The 16,048-nt window shown below is 26.7% G+C and overlaps 1 protein-coding gene across 1 annotated transcript; it reads left to right on the top strand.

Moving 5' to 3' along the window:
* Positions 1-1,263: 1,263 nt before the first annotated feature.
* LOC145831488 (ubiquitin carboxyl-terminal hydrolase 10-like) lies at positions 1,264-15,717 on the top strand. Its single transcript, XM_082938760.1, has 15 exons — positions 1,264-1,353; positions 1,622-1,660; positions 2,108-2,167; positions 2,692-2,710; positions 4,775-5,385; positions 5,619-5,751; positions 6,154-6,245; positions 6,625-6,734; positions 7,096-7,240; positions 8,588-8,686; positions 10,311-10,393; positions 12,763-12,937; positions 13,402-13,549; positions 13,879-14,008; positions 14,418-15,717. The coding sequence occupies exons 1-15, from the start codon at positions 1,327-1,329 to the stop codon at positions 14,533-14,535; spliced, it is 1,989 nt and encodes a 662-aa protein (XP_082794886.1). The 5' UTR covers positions 1,264-1,326; the 3' UTR covers positions 14,536-15,717.
* The last annotated feature ends 331 nt before the right edge of the window (positions 15,718-16,048 follow it).

The raw sequence follows: 16,048 nt of genomic DNA on the forward strand, positions 1-16,048 counted from the left end.
ATGTTTTATACTGTTAAACACAGTTTTTTACCTTGAATTTAATGATGAACTAATAATAGATCATAAAACATGTACTTTCAAAAACCAAAATGAAATTCAGAAAACAAATTCTCAAAAACTGTTTGCCACCCTGTTATAGTTTTTTTGTTAATTAAATTAAACAAATTTACGGCACATAAAATAATAAGTCCATAGTATGGGTTCAACAGTTTTTTAGAGGGTGGTAATACACTTATTTTTTCAAATTTAATCTTATTTTTTACATAATTAGATAAGCACTTGTTACTTTTTACCGCTTGTTAAAATTCAAAGTAACTTTTGAGATATAAGAGATCAAAGTTAAGAGTATTCAATAGGTTCTTTATAGGAGGTAAAAACTAAAAGGACAAAAATAGATTATTTCATTAAAAATCTATCTCCTTCAGTTTTAGGGAAATTGCATCAAAACTATTTTAGAGTAATCTTAAATAAATTTAAACAATTGTAAGAAACACAGTTTTAATTTTTTGTGAAAAAAAAAGTTTTTTAGATTTTGGTCATACTTTTTTTATGGTTAAAAATAATTAGCTCCGTACAGGTTATTTGTAGTATTGAAAAGTACATTTCCTGAAAATTTAAATTATATTGCTTTAAAATAAAGAAGGAGATAAATTTTTATTAGTTTTTCAAAATTCTTAATAAATTGGTTTTTAAAATTTTTGATTCCATATTGTTGTATCAGAATTTTTTACAAAACTTGTTATGTCTTAAAAGTTAATTGAATATTTTCTAAAAATTCTCAAAAGCATCTTAAAGTATACTAAAAGCTTTGATATAAAAGCCTATATGTAAAATCAAAATTATTTTACCCCCAATGCCCTTAACTCAAGCTAGTTTGAAATTAAAAACTCAAGATGACTAAAGCCAGTTTGTCAGTTTGTTTCAGTTTATAAAAAGCTAGTATATAAAGACAGTTAAGGTCACTAAGGACAATTTTAGGTCTTTAATACAGTTTTAATTTAAAAAGAATGGCAACTAGTAGCTTTTCCTAAAACAAAAAAAACACTTATATTTATAATATTTTCTAGTTATTGTCTCCATTATGTTGTTAAAGTGAATGATGAGAAAAAATAAAATTGCAGAATTAATAATAAATTAATTACCAATCAAAATAAGTATTCTGTCAGATATATTTAAGTAATTCAATTTAAATAAATGACCTAAGATTTTTTATATTTTTTAAACAATTTTAACCAACAATATATCTTTATTATCATATATTTCAGGTCATTTTTAATAGAAGCTTTTTTTACCCTTTTATCCCTCTCACACACAAAATAATACTGAATGTCTACCACCAAGTCTGATATCAAAGTTAGTTGAAAATAAAATGTATGAAGTTGTCAATTAAAAAAATTCTCTATAAGAAAATAATTTCAAGGAAATGTTGTGTTAAAAATTAAATTATAAATTTGTTGTTGAAGTTTTAGTTGTGAAGACTATTTTGGTTACCAAGTTATTAACAAAGTATAAAAACCTAAAACTAAGTTAATTTTGTTAAATCTTTGCCTTATAGAATTACAAAATTTTAATACTTGTTTAATATTAACTTACTTGTTTATTAATAAAAAAATTTTTTTAGATTGGTTTCGGTCAAGTATCAGGTTGCCCAGATATTAAAGTGAGTAATTTATATAACTTTTAACATATTAAGATTATGTTTGGTTTTTTGTAAGTAATTATTAATTAGAATTATAGTAATAATTCTAATTATTATTTTTATAATGTCTAATCTATATTTTTGATAGACCAATTTTAAGTTATTTGAAATTTCAAACTGTTTGACTAACAATAAAAAAATATTAACTATATCTTATAGAAAACATTTTTTAAAACTTTTCTTTAAAGAAATTACTGTTATTTAGAATATTCCTCAAGAAGGTTTAGTTAGACAAAAATAATTTAGTAAAGTAGTTTTGGAAAGCTTTTTGATACAAAATGCATAGATTGTGTTTCAATGAAGCATCGTAACACTTTATATCAGTTTATTCATTTTAATTGTAGTTTGTAATCTGAATAACTTTATAACATTTTGGACAATAAATTAACTAATAAATTTGTTTTTCAGTTTGGATCTTTCACTGATAAAGATGAAATTGAAATACAGTTGTACAGTGATCAAGTTAAGGTAAGAAATAAAATAGTTCTTAATATAAGTTTATATTATTACAAAATGTGTATAACATAAAAAAGATAATTTTGAAGTTAAAATTCAAAAACAGATTTGATAATCTTTTATAGTATTTAAGTTTTATTGCTGATTTATAGTTATTGTTAACATAAACAACTACTAAGTTTATCATGTAGATAATTTAAATAGGGTTAGTTATAGTTGTGTTATTAAGTTATGTTTTAATAAATAATTAGTTAAAAAAAGCTGGTCTTTATTAAACCTTTTTAATTACTAAAGTTTACATTACATATTATTATCTATTGACATGTATCAATCCATTTTTATAAACTAAAACCGCCATTCTCATTTTGCCTGAATCAGGAAAAGGGTATAAAATTTATTATTTTTATTTTTATTTCTTTATAGGTACTTCGTTTTTATACATCAGCTTTCTGTTTTTGTTTTAACAACTTTAAATATGATACTTAACACAGTTTATAAATTAGTTTTCATACTTATTTTGATATATGTTTTTGCAGGTCCCATGGAAAACCAGTGGTTAGTAAAGTTTACATAATACTGATATTTGAATTAAAAAAAAAGTGTTTGGTTTAACGGTTATGAAGTGTACTTATATCTGCAATTAAAGTTATGTTCAAATATATTTTAAATCTCTTGTTACAGTTAATATAAGGGTTGAGAACTATTTCAAATTAAATCAAAACCCTTGAGAGTTAACAAAAAATAAAATATTGGAAAATAAAAAAGTATTCCATTAAATAGTATTTCTTTTTTAAAGCTTTTTTGGTTTATTCATGCATGCAACAAAATTTTCAAATTCATGAAAAGAAATAGAGAAAGCTATTATTTATTGTAGCTATTGCGACAAATTACACAGCTCACAATATGAGGCCACACCAAGAAAATCGCTATTTTTATGAGTTGATTTTGTTTTGAAGAGTTTCAACAAAGCTACAATTTTATATTTACAGCCTGGTAATATTCAAATCAATTTTTGCAATATACCTAGGTCAGAGAGTCCAATAGGTCCAATAGTCCTTAAGGGAAGATAAATCTAAAACTGTGAATAAACAAAAATCACTTAAGACAATTTCTAAAATTATACAAACTCAAGTTTAAAGCACCACACATTAATCCTTCAAATTTGAGGGAAATTTTTGTTACAATATTTAGTAATTCTGTCATAAGGAATTATGACCTTTTTTTTTAATAAAAAACATTTTTTAGTCATAAAAAATACTTGAAAACAAAGTTTTCTATATATTAAATCTATATAGATTTTATATATCTATATTCAGCATATCTTCTTCTGTATTCTATATATATTCACAGCATCTTCTGGAAATTTGAGTTGTTTTTCTAAAAATGTAAATATCCTGCTTTATCTTAAAAGTTAGTTTAAGTATTAAAAAGCTGTGTAGTAAATTGTAGCTTACTTTAAGTCCACAAAAAGCTTTAAGTTGTTATAAAATTTACTTACCCCTGTTGCCTTTTTAAAGCTTTTTTGTTACCAATGTGATTGTTAGAATTTTAGTTTAGTAAAATATGGAAATTTATACAGTTTGGTAGATTAGGTTGAAATTGGGATTAAAATAGTTCTACTTAATTTGCACTTATACACACTATAGTTGATAGATAAAAAAACAATTTATAACATTAGAATTTTATGTGCCTGTTTGTCCTACGAACCTTTTTTTTATAAATAGATATTATAGTTCAATCCTTAAAAAGTCTTTATCAACTGATAAACAAAAACTTTTTTCAAACACAGTTCAGATATCGACTTGTCACAAATTACCTAAAGCCTTTAAGATTGAGTCAATTTTGCCAGTTCCATTTATATTTTTTATTTACTTATTAGAACATGTTCCAAGTTTAATTATTAAAAATAAATTACAGAATTTATTTGTTTTTCTATTCTAATAGTATTCAGGGTTGCCACTTTACCTGGAAACCTGGAAAAACCTGGAATTTGACAATTTAGGCAAAAATAACCTGGAAAAACCTGGAATTTGAGATATTTTGAAAAAAAAACCTGGAAAAACCTGGAATTTTGATGAAAAAATCAGGAATTTTAAATAATTTTAACATTTTCAGTAGTAAAATTTTGATTTGACACAAAAAATCTAGCATATAAATAAATTTTTTTTGTCATCATCAAAAATTTTTTTATTAAAAAAACATTTAAAGTAACTTAACAGTATCTTTTCAATGTTTATATACTATTAAACACAGTTTCTTATATATAAATTAGCTTAAAACTAAAAATAGACTCAAAAATGTTTACTTTTAAAAACCTTGAAGAAATTTGAAAAACCTGGAAAAATTTTTGAAAAAACAAGTGGCAACCCTGAGTATTGTACTTTTTATTGTCAACAAAAAACATGATAAAAGTTAGAAATAAGAATGTACATTAACCACCAGAACTTGTATAAATGCTCATGAATTAACAACTTAACACAAAAGAAGCAAAAATTATAATCTGACAAACGCGTCTGTACCAGATAATTTGTATGATTTACCAAACAACAGTGGTTTTTAATAAATCAAATACTTTTGACATCTACTTGTTTTAATAAACAAATATTTTTTTACACACAGGAATGAACCTTGTGAGCTTCTTCTTCAAAGACAACGAGGCCGAAGAGTCAACTGAGGAGAAAGAAGAATTGCCAGACACGAACGGAGTTGCAAACACCGCTTTAACTCCAGTTGTCAAAAATGTTCCCAGTGAGTCCAAAACTGCAGTTGTTGAAGCTCCCGCAGCTGTTAAGCACCCCGAAACTGAGCCTTCTACCCTGGTAATCCATTCTTTGACAGAAACTCCTATTGAAACTTTTAGTGTAAAGTTACCCTCCTCTCCCCCTTCTCTCCCAAAATGTCTGGTTCCCGGCCCTTCTGCTGCAGTTAAAGCAAAACCATTGGTTGTAGAGAAAGTTGCTTCCAAACCCCCCACCCCGTCAAAATCACCACTTCCCACTGTTGCAGAAAAAAAATCCCCCAAGGTGGTCACTGCCACCAACGTCAACAAATCGAAAGTTGTCGCCCGAAAGGTCAATGTGCCAACAGGACCCATTCAGACGGAGCCCAAGCCCGCCCCGGTAATCAACGGCTCAGCCCAAGGTGTGCCAAAGCAGTGGAACACACTATTCAACAATAAAACCCCCCAAATTGCGAAACCAGCACCAGTAAAGGTTGCAAAGCCAGTTGAAGTAAGTTGTAAACATTTTTGGTACAATGAAAACATATAAAACAACAATTTTTAAACACAAGTTATTTCTTGAGTTATTATTTTTAAGGTATAAATATATGTTTTTTGAGTTTTGTAAAAGGTTGAATAGTAATACTTCAGTTTGTAAAAAAATATTTTTAATATTTAAGAAAGCATGTAATTATAATTGGAGTTTTTATTTTTTATAAACACTAATCTGTTTTTTCTTTGAAGGTCAAGACAGTTCCAAGGCAGCAAAACGGTTGGAAGACTGCGCCCAAGATGAACGGGAAAGCACCTAACATGGAAAACGGGGATTGTAAGGTAAACGGCAGCGCGGATGACCATCAAGCTGCAAATTACGCAGGTTTCAAATTATAATATATATAACATAAATTTTTTGTTTTGAAAATATTAGTTAGAACTTTTAAGTTGATATTTTGACGCTTGTGAATAACAAAAACTGATGAAGTAAAATTTTAATTTCAACTTAGGTTTTCCAAGTTATACAGTTATAAATTTGTGCTACTGAGTAATGTGCTACAATTATCTGCACTTTTTACCGCACTTATGGCTACTTGATTTGCTGTACTACTACTAATAGTATGGTGATTGCAATCAATGTGAAAATAAGTTTAAAATTTATAATGTGATTTATTGAAGTAGCAATCCCAACTTGAAACAAATATAATTTTAAAGTTTATAGGGAAAACTGTCAATGCAAAATTGTTTTAACATTTAATTTCAGTTCACAATACCTAATTTTCAGATCACATTATGGGCACGATACCGGTTCACAAGCCGCAAGCGTTGATCCCCAGGGGAATTCTCAACCAAAACTCCAACTGCTACGTCAACTCTGTGAGTTTGTATTCACATTTTGTTGATGTAAAACTGTCATAAAATTTAATAGATTATATTAATGTTTAGTTAGTTTGGTTAAAAATACAGGTGATACAAATGCCAAATAAGCAACGCAAGTTATTTTTGCACTACCTGATTTAATAAAAAGTTTGAATTTTTTTGTAAATTATTGTGCGTAATTATAATTTAACAAACTAAAGTATGTATCAATAGAATTTTAATTGCTAATTTAATACTCTATAATGTTACATGAATAAGTATTTATTATCTTTTTACTACTTTTATTCTTTTAAAGCTATGTTAGTTATTAAGGTAAATAGGACTATATTATTGAATAAGTATATACTAAACTTTGTAATTAAAAAAAAATATTCAGACCCTGCAATGCCTGATAGCCTGCCCTCCTTTGTTCAACCTCCTCAAAAACATGCATGTTTACAACAAGGAAGACAGGCCCCACTCGAGCACCCCTGTTCTCGATATGTTGTTAGTTATATAATATTTGGTAATTGTTGTTTTATTTACAACAAAGAAGTCTCATTCAGTACTATATGTTTTGGTAGTTGTTTAAGTTATTTAGTTGTTTAATGTTTTAGTTGTATTAATTTTCATTTATTTTTGTTAGTCATAAATTTACAACAATTACCTATCTTTATCTAAGATTCGCTTCATTTTAATTTTCTATTGAATGATTTAAATAAAATGCCATTGGCAAGTCTTTAAGTTATTACTAAGCTTTAGAATCAAGATTTTTAACATAATCCAGCTATTTTTTTCGACTACAAGAAACTTTACATGAAATAAATTGTTGTATATTAAATAAGTATAAAAATTTCAATCATAACAGAGTCCGGTTATTCTCCGAGTTCAGGAAGCTGCCGTACCAGGACAACACCCAACGCAAGGAGGGCGAAATTTGCTTGGGTAAAAATTTGGATCCCAAGTTCATCTACGACAAGCTGATTGAAATAGAACCCAACATGTTTAAAAGGGTTGGTGGTTAAAAAATTGAAAAAAATAAGTATTGTACAGTATTGATTAAAAATGAAAACTAAGTACATATATATTTATTGATTTAAACAGCTCCCAATAATTCTAAAAGTGTTGGTTTTTTAAAATAAGTTAAATAAAGTTATATAAAACTTATTCAGTATTGTAAATATAAAATATTCTTTAAGTATATTTTTGACTGAACCTGCACCTAACCACTTTAAAAAGGGGTGGTTGATAGTCTTAAATTATTAAAAAAAGATACTTATGCAGTCTAGTTTAAAGTAGCTATGTGTTTTGAAGAATTACCTAACCTTTTCAAAATAGTCGGTAAAAAAACTGTTGTATACTGTATAATAAAATTGATTTTAAAACAAAACAGTCTATTTTATAAATTGAGACAGCAAATGAGGTGCCGAACCGTTTCAAAAGGTTTAGTAAGAAATAAGTTATTAGAAAAATCTTTTGTTATATGTTGCTTAAAAAGATAGTGCTATATAGTTGATAAAACAAAGAAAAGGTGTTGCAATTTAACATGTGAGAGTAAATTGCTGTTTGTGATCTTGTTATTTTTTTCATAAATATGTAATATAAAAGTTCTCATAAATGTAGCTACTTATAAGTTATAGTTAAACCACTTAAGAGTGTTGGGTTTTGATTAAAATGTTTATAGAAACATTTTTAAAAACGGTGCTTATTTTGAAGTATTGAATAACTAATTTACAAAAAAGTTAACACAAAATTATATGAGAACGTGACAACATTAATAAAGTTTTATTGACATTCATTACCTATTTGTTTTGAAAAATTTTACTATTAACTGGTGCAAAAATGTACTAACATATTAACATTCAAAACCATGATTATAAAAATTATACGTTAATAAACTAATTATGTATACCAGTGTTTTTCAACTTAGTATTCTAATGCTCCCCTTTGAAAAAAAAAATAAAAAAGCAGTAACCCCTTCTAACAGGCCTAAAACCTTTTTTTTGCTCTTCATTATCAACTCATAAATATCCAATCTAAGTTTCGTTTCAAATTATGGCCTTGTGGGCTCCCCCCTCGGCTTCTTTGAAGATTATTGCTCACTTCGAGAAACTCTGATGTATATTTCTTTTCATAACCCATGTAGGACAGTCAATCGGAATCATAAATGAACAAAATTAAGTTTTTGTCATAACGCAATCAATAATTGGGAGGGCAATAAAAATTAGTACGGTTGAATATAAATTTATATATACCAGGGAAGGCAAGAAGAAGCTGTTACGTTAAATAGAATAAAATAATATATCTTGCTATCTGTTTTTAAAAATATAATATTTATTTTAATTAATTTTTTTCTATAGGGGAGACAAGAAGACGCCGACGAGTTTCTCAATTTCATGTTGAACGGACTTCACGACGAAATTGTCAAAATTACCAAGGAGGAAGAAAAAGTTGATGAGGTCAGTTTGTTTACTGTGTGTTGTGTTTCAAGAGTTTAGCAGACCTTCAAAAATCCGACAATAAAAATCAAAAGAGTTATTTTAGGTATATCAGGATATTCAAAAAAAAGTTTACGGCCTAAAATTTCTCTCAGGCTGAAATGTATAAAAAAATTTCTACCTATTATCTTATAAAAATCTACACTTATTTAAAAACTTATTTAGTATTTAACAAAATATCTATTTTTACCTGAAAACTGATAGAATAAGCAGTATTAGAGCACCAGTAAAAAGTAGCTATCAGATAAAAAACCTAATTGTATGTTTATACCTTAATAAAAATTACAATCTCAAATATTTTGAGAGGTAAATACAGTAAATGTTGTTGTAAGTTCGAACCCGTTAGTCATTCAGTTTTAATTGCATGACCTCAAGACTTTGAAGCATTAAGGAGATTTTTCGCTAACTAACTGCTCTGCAGTTAACAGACTAAGTCAATTTGAAATGTTTTAATAAGTGAAGAAAATAACTGTTTTAGTAACTTTAATTATTTATGATATTATCACTCTAATAGTTGTTTGAGTATACAAACTTAGTTTTGCTGAGTTTATAAATCAGCAGTTATTCAATTGAAAGTTGACTAGTAAATAAACACGAAATCAGTATTAAAATTGATAAGTTTTTTGTTTTAACACTTAACGCTGTAAACAATTTTTGAAATCTTAATTATTTTGCATAACAGTGCATTTTTATGAATGTATGAATGTTTCACTTAAAACTACATTTTAAAGATAAAAAGTTTAATCTATACTTAAAAAGAAGTGTTATCAATTTCTAAGAAGTATTTATTGTATTTATTAAGTATTAAAATTAAACAATGGCAATCATAGTTTAACTGCTGGTTATGTAATATTATCATATTAAAAATCTCATAGTCGTTTATTGCGAAACATTGTGAAATTTAAAAATTCTGTTTATACATAAAATATGATAAATACATTTAATCACAGCGTAGCTTGTTTAACTTATTTTTATGTTAGTCATAGGTAATGCATAACAGGTTTTTACATGTTTAAACATGATTAAACTTTACCTTGCATAGATAACTTTATACTTGAAACTGTGTTAGTTATAATAAGTTTATATTAATTTTTCACTTTGTGCTTTTGACCTAAATTGACTTTTTAATAGCTCTGAACTAAGATGGCAGTATGAGTTTTATCTTATTAAAGTAGATTGCAGTTCAATAAAAAAAGGTTTTTGTGTACTAAGCTAAGTACGTATTATAGATGTAACTAATTATATTTTTAAATGATAACAACTATAACGACATGTCTATGCAACAATTTAACAACAAAGTTGAACAAAATATTTTTTTTTACATTTACCATATAAATGTTTTAGTTAAAGTAGCTACAAGTGAAAATAAATCGTCGTAATGGTCTATTTTTTAAAATAGTATTAAATTGTACAGCTCAAGCAATTTAAGATAAGTTTTTAGTTAAATAGTAACAACAATAAGCTTTAAGCAATTACTTGGAAGTATAATAAAATAAAGCAAAAACTATCAAAATTTTTGCTTTTAAGTACAGCAAATTGTCAAATGTGGATTATATTTATAATATAATAAAACAAAATATTATAGTTGGATGCCGATGAGGATTCGGGAGATTGGGAGAAAGTCACAAAGAAGAAAGGAATTCAAACTAGGAAGGACGAACAACCCAAGTTAGTAGATGGCAGTGATATACTTTACTGTTGATATAAAATAAATATTTAAATGTTTTAAAATTAATTGTTGTTTTGATATTATTACTGTTGGTAGTAAGTAAGGTGATGTCAGCCACTTTGTTGTCTAAGCTATTATTAAGCATTTATTTAAATTTTTTTTTTCAATTAATTAAATAGAAATAGCTTACCCTGTACCAATAGTTAAAATATGGAGGTATTTTTTATCAATTGGCTGGTTATTAGTTAGGTGGTGGGTACTTGTATAATCAGTTGTTAAGTTAATTTTTTTCAAACTGTTTTGTGTTAAGTAGGTTTTTACATCAAGTAAGGCCAACTTAAATTAGTTAAAGTTTTTTATGTTAATGAAAAAAAACATAACAATTCCCTACTAATAGTAAGTAGATGAAACTAAATTATTAATCATTAATTATTAAGTTATTGTTGCAGTAAGTGGTTTTTTATTAGGAAATGTTTAATTTATCAAAAATGTAAACAGTATAACTCTATACAAGATTGATTAACCTGTTAATTTACGTACAAATTTTTAGCTCATTTAGACTATTTCTAAACCAAATCTAAGTTAAGTATTATTTTATAACGTTTTTTCTTGATAACAACATTACCTATTAAATGTTCTAAACATTAAAGATTTTATAAACAACTAATAAAGCCATTTAAACCTGAAATGTTATATATTTCTTTAATTTGAATAGTAAACATTAAAAAAAAAATTATTAATAATGAAATGCAAATATTACTTTTATGAATTTGGTGATTGATTTGCATTGTGAAATTACTTTAATTGCCAAGTTTTATAGCTAGCTCAAAGTTCAAGTGTGTTGAAGTTTAAGATAAGATTACTTCACCAATTAATTATGTTTCCTTACAAGCAATTTAATATTTCCCATTTTAATAAGCCAGTTGTACGTTTTCATTTTAACGTAATAGTGTGATGTTGGTTCAAAAACAGATTTTAAATACTTTATAAATAAAAAAGTTGTCATACATTAGAAAAACTTGTCATTAAATGAATAAATGTAATATTTTACAAAATGTAAGAAAATAATATCATTCATTGGTTTAATTGATTGTGAAAAACTAAATCTTGAATGATTGTGAAAAATGTCTTCAACAAATTATATCTAAAATAAACGTAGTAATACTTTGAATTTAGATGAAATAAAATTGTTTCACCTCGCCCAAATTTACGATCAAGAACTCTTTAGAACTCTTTGCAAATAGTTTCTTGCAGGGTTGCCACAAAGTCAATAAAAAATCATTAAAAACAATGAAAAATAAATTATTGTAAGAAATTTGATATAACCATGCTCTTAATAACAAAGTTCATCATCACTAAAAACTGCACTTGGTAAAGTTGTTTTATAAAAAGCAATGTTTTCTTATTTCATCTTTTTTAAAAGCTTTAATTGCATTTTCGGTATAGAACCAAACATTTAAGTATTTTGTTACGTATTTTTGAATCAGTTTTATTAATAATTGAATTAGAAAAGTCAATATTTTAGATCTGTATGTTTTGTGGCAACTCTGTTTTTGTAAACATTGGAAATATATCAATAATTAAGTAAAAATTTAAGCTATTGTAAATTTATTTTTTTAAATTAGCAAAAACTCTTTTTTTTTTGAAAAAGTTAAATAGAAAAATATGTTACTTAAATTCATTAATTTCCAATGTTATATATTATTATATGTTTTACACAGATGTTTTACTAAACCAGGGGTCGGTAGGTCAAAAAAGAACGTTTTTTTACGTGCTTTAAAAAACGTATTTATAGACAATTTTTTTGAACAAAAAAAAAAAAGGCGATAGAATATCCTTTAAATATAACACTAAAATTTTATTTTTGTGTTTTCGAGAATATTAGTATATTAAAATAATTGAATAAAAATTTTAATGTGGCCCGCGGGCCGCAGTTTGCTGACCCCTGTACTAAACCAATACTATTATATTTCATGGTATAAGTGATACTTTTATAAAGGACAAGCTAAAGTGTAAATGTTCCAAAAAGTTTATTACACGTTATCATTTTAAACACATCCATAAAAAATTGTCATCAAAAACTCTTTAAGGCAAATGAACTTTGCCATCGATAAAAATTCTTTAAGAACAGATTAGGTTTAATGAATTAATTAAATAAAAAACTTGATAATTAAAACATTCGACCAAACAGATAACCAATAAGTGACGTATTCCAAGCAATGATCTTTTATTAGCATTTATTTTTTTATTAAAATGGTTCAATGTAAACTAACTAAATTGTATTACTTACATCTCAATCAGGGATTTAAAGTACTACTCTTAAAGTTGATTAAAACACTTGTAACGATTAAAGTTTATATTTTCACAGGTCACCGATCACCGACATCTTCCAAGGAACCATCTCGACGTCCCAGCACCAGTACGGTCAGAAACCCAGGGCCATCCAGGATCCGTTCTTCAGCTTGAAGTTGCCCATCAGTGACGTCAACACGCTGACGCAAGCGATCAACAAGTACACGTCGCAAGAAGTGCTGCAAGATCACGTAAGATTTTGATTATTTTGATAATTTAATATCGTTTTGTTATTTCAGTTAATTAATCAACAAGTGTACTACTCAGGAAGTACTTCAGGATCAAGTGAGATTGACGTTTAAAAGTTATCAACATTGTAAATAAAATTTAGAGTGCCAACAAATATAACAAACCTGAGAGAATATTTTTATCATGTTGTAGAAACCTTTGAAAAATTTCTTGAATATTCAACAACTGTTAATTAATTAATTAATTATTATTTAGGCTGGTCCTGCAAAAAGAATGCAGAATTCGATTGACGTTCAAAAAATATTAAATAATAAATAAGACCTAAAAACTACTTCTACATTTATACTGTTTATTATACACAGGCGGGTCCTGCAAAAATAATAAAAAACTTAACGTTTATAAAATATATTAAAATATGAGTTGATGAAAAAATAAGTATAATCAATTAACAAAATATTTTTCACAGGCTGGCCCCGCAAAAAGAATGCAGAACTTGATCGACGTTTTGCCGCCAATTTTCATCGTGCAATTGAAGAGGTTCAGTTTCCAGAACGGAAAGAATGTCAAAATAAACGACGAGGTTAAATTCAAAACCGAGCTTGTCATTGAGAAAGGTTTGGATTCAGAATATTTTTTTTGTTTAATATAATTTTTTTTTATTTTAAAATGATTCAAGTACTGAGTTAAGTTTAACTTTGAACTTATCATTGAAAAAGGTATTGTTGGGAATATGTTAAGTTTTTAAAAGAAGCAATAGGGAAACAATAAGTAAAAATTGACGCTTTATAGTCCTGATCTCAACCGATTGTTAAGAAGCATGGGTGTATAGTTTCCGTTTTTTAGTTTTATTATTATTTTATTCACTTACAGAGCACGTAACGAAAAAAGCACTTTCAATGTACGATTACATCGTTGTTAGAAATAAATCTTAATAAATTCACAGAACACATAACGAAGAAGGCGAGGTCGATGTACGACTTCAAGCAGCGTTCTTACAAGCTGTACGCCATTTTGCACCACCACGGAAACCAGTGCACCAAAGGACACTACTCAGCCGACGTGTTCCATATCGGGTAATTGTTTATTTTTAATGTTTATTGTTTATTTATAATTGTTTTTTATTTATTTGTACATTGTAGAAATGCATTAGGATGTAAAATAAGAAAAATATTGCAATATGTGACAAATTTTTGCTTGTTAGCGTTTTAAAAATATTTCATATTTTACTTTTTTGTTTCCTTCTGTCACTTAATCCTAATATTTATTGAAGATTTAAAATACCCTTTTGCAATTTAAGCTTAAATAATGCTTATAATTAAATAATAATAATTGATGAATTCAAATGCTAGATTCAAAGCCTTCTGCAAATTGATGCAAGCGTTTTCCAACATGTTAAAATCACACATATTGCATATATATACGCAAACCTTACTGAAAATAAAATAAATTTTATAACATATATTTAAATATACATTCGCACAGATTGAAGTGCTGGCTGCGCTACGACGACGAAATAGTGCGGGAAGTTAAGGACGTGCTCAAGCATGACGAAAAGATGACCCCCTACATCCTCTTCTACAGGAGAACCGACCTCGGTTGATCAGACAACATGGGGGTTGCAACATGGGGTTTTATATAAATTGAATTAAAACTTAGTATGAATTTTTTTACAAACTTTTTTTGTTATCTTTGTTTAAAAGAGTATCTTCTTATTTGAAATTGTTGTGTTTTTATGGTTTTCTTTTAAAATTTGAAGTAACCCTGCTGCAACCCAGGTTGAACAATTTAGAGGAAATATTGGGATATAGTGGGGATTTTTTGACTTGTGTATAAACTTATTTTAAAATCATTTAGTTATCTAACTATATTATATTTTTAAGCTAAGGGATTTTTAAGTTATATTTATGCTTACGGGGTTTCGATATTTACAAATATCTATCAATCTAAGTTTACATGGGTGCTTTAAGGGAAGGTTAATGCTAATGGATTATAAACTTCTCTTTTTTACTCTACTTGGTTAAACACAAACATTTAGAGTAGTTAAATATGCTTTATTAAATCATCTACGGGTAGTATTTTTCCTATTCTGAATTTATTTTTAACTTTAAATTTCTGAAATTAGTTTAATTAGGCTGTTACAGCTGTAAGTTTTAGGTTGATAATTAATTGTATTTTTACAAACTTTTACTTTTTTATTGTACAACGTCCATTGTTAATGTTTTTAATATGTTATATCCAACTTTTTTCTTGATTTAAAATAGTTTTCGCACATTTTAAACAAGAATTTTAGTTTGACAAATTAATAAGTATTAATAAGGGAACAATAAGGTTTTGAAAATTTTTTCGTAACTGCTGATTCATAATGAAATAACTGACATAAATTAACATATAGTTTCTCATAAGGTGTAAATTTTTACTTCCACAATTAAAGCTAAATGTTATAGGAAATTACTTGACTTTTTTTCTCTTGCTACATTTTATGAGTTTTTGTTGCTTTTAAGGTCTAAAATTTTTACTACTTTATCCACTAATTTTTAAAATTTACTAACCAAGTCAACTTTAGTTGTGTTACTGATTTTCTTTATCGATAATTTACTTTTTCTTGATGGAAGCTTTTTTTCCGTTTTTATTATTGATTTTAGTACAAGCTAGAAACCAGTTGCTTTTAGTAAATTAAAATACGCCATTTAGTTGTTTACTTTTCAAATAGGAATTTTTTCATTAAGAAAACGTTGGATTAGAATTTTAATGGGCTTTAAGAAATTTTACGGTAGAAAAATGTGCGGCCAACTTTTACTGATGGCTGTTTTAGTTTTCACAAAAAAAGTGGAAACCTTTGTTTTGTTTTTATTTCGTATTGGCGTGATTAAAATAAACGCTTATAAATTTAGTTGTTGTACTTTCTAAATAAATTAAACTAAACTTTTGATCTAACATTTTTTTAGGCTATACAGAAAGGAATCCGTACTTAAGTATGTTTAATGAATAAAAAATAATTTCAATACAAAAATACTGTAACTACTAAGTAACTAAAATATTTTGAGTTTTACAGAAATTTGTTTAACAACTCCTAAAAGTTGAGAATGTAACCGCATATTTTATTCCAATCACCA

This window comes from Thalia democratica, chromosome 3, assembly GCF_965202585.1.
Source record: "Thalia democratica chromosome 3, ktThaDemo2.hap1.1, whole genome shotgun sequence".
Lineage (NCBI taxonomy): Eukaryota > Metazoa > Chordata > Thaliacea > Salpida > Salpidae > Thalia > Thalia democratica.